This window comes from Anopheles aquasalis, chromosome 2 (assembly GCF_943734665.1).
Source record: "Anopheles aquasalis chromosome 2, idAnoAquaMG_Q_19, whole genome shotgun sequence".
In the NCBI taxonomy this organism is placed as follows: domain Eukaryota; kingdom Metazoa; phylum Arthropoda; class Insecta; order Diptera; family Culicidae; genus Anopheles; species Anopheles aquasalis.
Window position 1 is genome coordinate 78,798,147 of NC_064877.1, and position 2,500 is coordinate 78,800,646.

General features: G+C 44.6%; 1 protein-coding gene across 3 annotated transcripts in view; it reads left to right on the plus strand.

Annotated features, from left to right (window-relative positions):
• LOC126581125 (serine/threonine-protein phosphatase 6 regulatory ankyrin repeat subunit B) overlaps nucleotides 1-2,500 on the plus strand; it is a 34,091-nt gene that overhangs the window by 4,813 nt on the left and 26,778 nt on the right. For all 3 annotated transcript variants that reach the window (XM_050244593.1, XM_050244591.1, XM_050244592.1), the window contains exon 2: nucleotides 28-129. In XM_050244593.1, coding sequence (XP_050100550.1) covers nucleotides 28-129 — 102 coding nt within the window. The remainder of the gene's footprint in view (nucleotides 1-27; nucleotides 130-2,500) is intronic.

The window sequence follows — 2,500 nt, forward strand, 5'->3', positions numbered from 1 at the left end:
TCTTTCTCTATTTCTGTTCCCCAACAGGCAACCGGAATGACGCCGCTGATGTTCGCCGTCAAGGATAATCGTACGCCCATCCTCGACCGCATGATCGATCTCGGATCAGACGTTGGCGCTAGGAATAATGTAAGTCAATCATTGCTCTCTCTCTCTCTCTCTCTCTCTCACCCTCCCGAACAGAGAAATCCCCAGTGTAGAAAGGTGAACCAACCTATTTCGCAATTTGAGGTAAAAGGGAAAATTAATTCCCCGGCTTCCAATGGACGCATTGGGACCCCGGGAGACGATTGTGATGAATGCATTCCGCAGAAAAATAACTCCTCGAGGGCACGCACAAGGGGTCGCCAGCTGTGACTCCCACTCTTGAACGAATTGAACGTTGAACTTCACCTGGAAATTCCTGCCGATTTTGTGTGTTCCTCTTTGCGCAGACCACCACGATGTGGATTTGGAAATAAAAGACTTTATCGCTACCGAGCTCGACACCTCGAATTGGTGTCGACCCACGGACATTCTGATTCTGGTTTTTTCGTTCTTCTCCTATTCTTCTGACTACCCATTATTAAGGACCTTCCGAAAAAAAAAACCCCCACACGAAACCAGAACCGTGGCAATGAAAATCGAAATGAGTTCTTTAGTTCGAGCCACCGTACGGTTTTCGGAGCTTTGGACCAGGGCGCGATACGCGATCGGATTGAATGGCTCCCGGCCCGTCGCGTAATCTTGCGTGTCAAACGGTGAGGCATCGGGTTCGGATTTGGCAGGCGGTGGCGCTGGAGACGGTGGTGAACTTTACCTACTTTTGATGTTGTCGATGGTAATGAGGTGTTTTGGGAAACGAGGCCCACGTTTACTTTGGACCACCATCGTGACCGTGTGAGTGGCGATAAGCTGTTGAGCACGGACTGAAAGCAATGCTGGAAAAGTAAGAAGAGTTGGAAACTTAAAATGTGTTTCAGCAACTCGTGAGTAGAATGTTCTGCATGTTTGAATCACATTCAGACTCCCGGGGGGAGGTTACTGAAGTGGTTAGACCTTGAGAAACCATGACCTCGTTCGAGGACAAGTCAATTCAATCCTTCTTTTTAGATCTGACATTTTTGATCTTTCATTCTCCTGTTAAGCTTGTTGTAGTTTCATCTTGATCTGGGCTATATTTTCCATTCTAAAAGCGCCAGGGATTCGAAAATGATTACCACGGACACAGCGATCCTTTGCTGTCTGTTGACCGGAAGATGAATCATTAGCTACTATCCGACACGATTGTTACTTCCAGGCCTGACCTAATGACCTTCTCCTGGCGATGCCAGGGATGATGTTCACAATTCATTTTCAATTTCGTACATTAGTGATATTGAATCGCTCGTTCACCATGAAAGGGCAAAGAAGTAGTGCGCCATTGCATGCGAAAGTGAAATCAATCAACAAGTTGACCGCTCCAAGGATCCGAAGAAGACCAACACCCACCCTCCACGGTCCGCACGTCCTTTCCTGGCGTCCGTGAAATGCAAACTAGCAGCTGGGTGAGCCAGTTACAGGCATCAATTTTGTCGACACATTCGGTCGGTGGGTGTGGACCGAGATTTAGATGCTCTATCATTAGCGATGTTGTGACAGCGCATTTCTTTTTACCTTGACATCCTTCCTCCACGATATAGTTGACCTTTGTCCAGCCACGGGCGTGTAATCGCAACACCCGTTGGTGGTGGCTGTTTCCGTAGAAGATAGGAAATTGCTATGGACGTTCAGTATGCGCCGGGCATCGTTTTCGCGATGCTCATTAGGTGTGGCTTTCAGGTGTGTGGTGAATCACTTCTATTAGGCGATGATTTATGATCGACAGGATATGAGCCGGTTGGTTATTAAGGTCAGGACAATCACTAGATAAGTTTTCAGTGGGAAAGATATGGGAATAACTAACAGGATAGATGATGAGTAGCTAACAGGATATCACTCCTAATTTATGATTCTTCTAAGCTACTAATTAGTAATTAGTCTCATTAATCTTGTGCCTAGACTGATTAATATCGTGATGAGGATCCTTTTCCATTAGCATTATTTGATTAAAATGTGTGCTTAAGAAATGGGCTTGTATTTAATAACACATGAGATGACTTTTAGATTGCAAATGTATTAAAACTCATAAATTGACTGTTTAGGATGAGACTGTTTATTGATTTTGTAGCAGAAATTAGACTTAGGGTCCTAAATACAGTTTCTATCCTTCTTTTTGTGACCATTTTATATCTTCGGTACACAGATTTGGTAAGAATGTAACCCCAGAATGAAATCGCACATCGTTCTACGCTTTCTAGTACATTCTCGATGACATTAAATACTCAAATTCAAAACCTCAAATATCGACGGAAAGCGATAGACTGTGCTCTCTCCCTCTGTATCGTCGCCATTCAGCGAGCGTTTATTTATTTCTTAATCTACGGCCTTGCCTGAGTTCAGCATCGAATGATTGCTTTCGGGAATGTATTCGAGGTTGAAA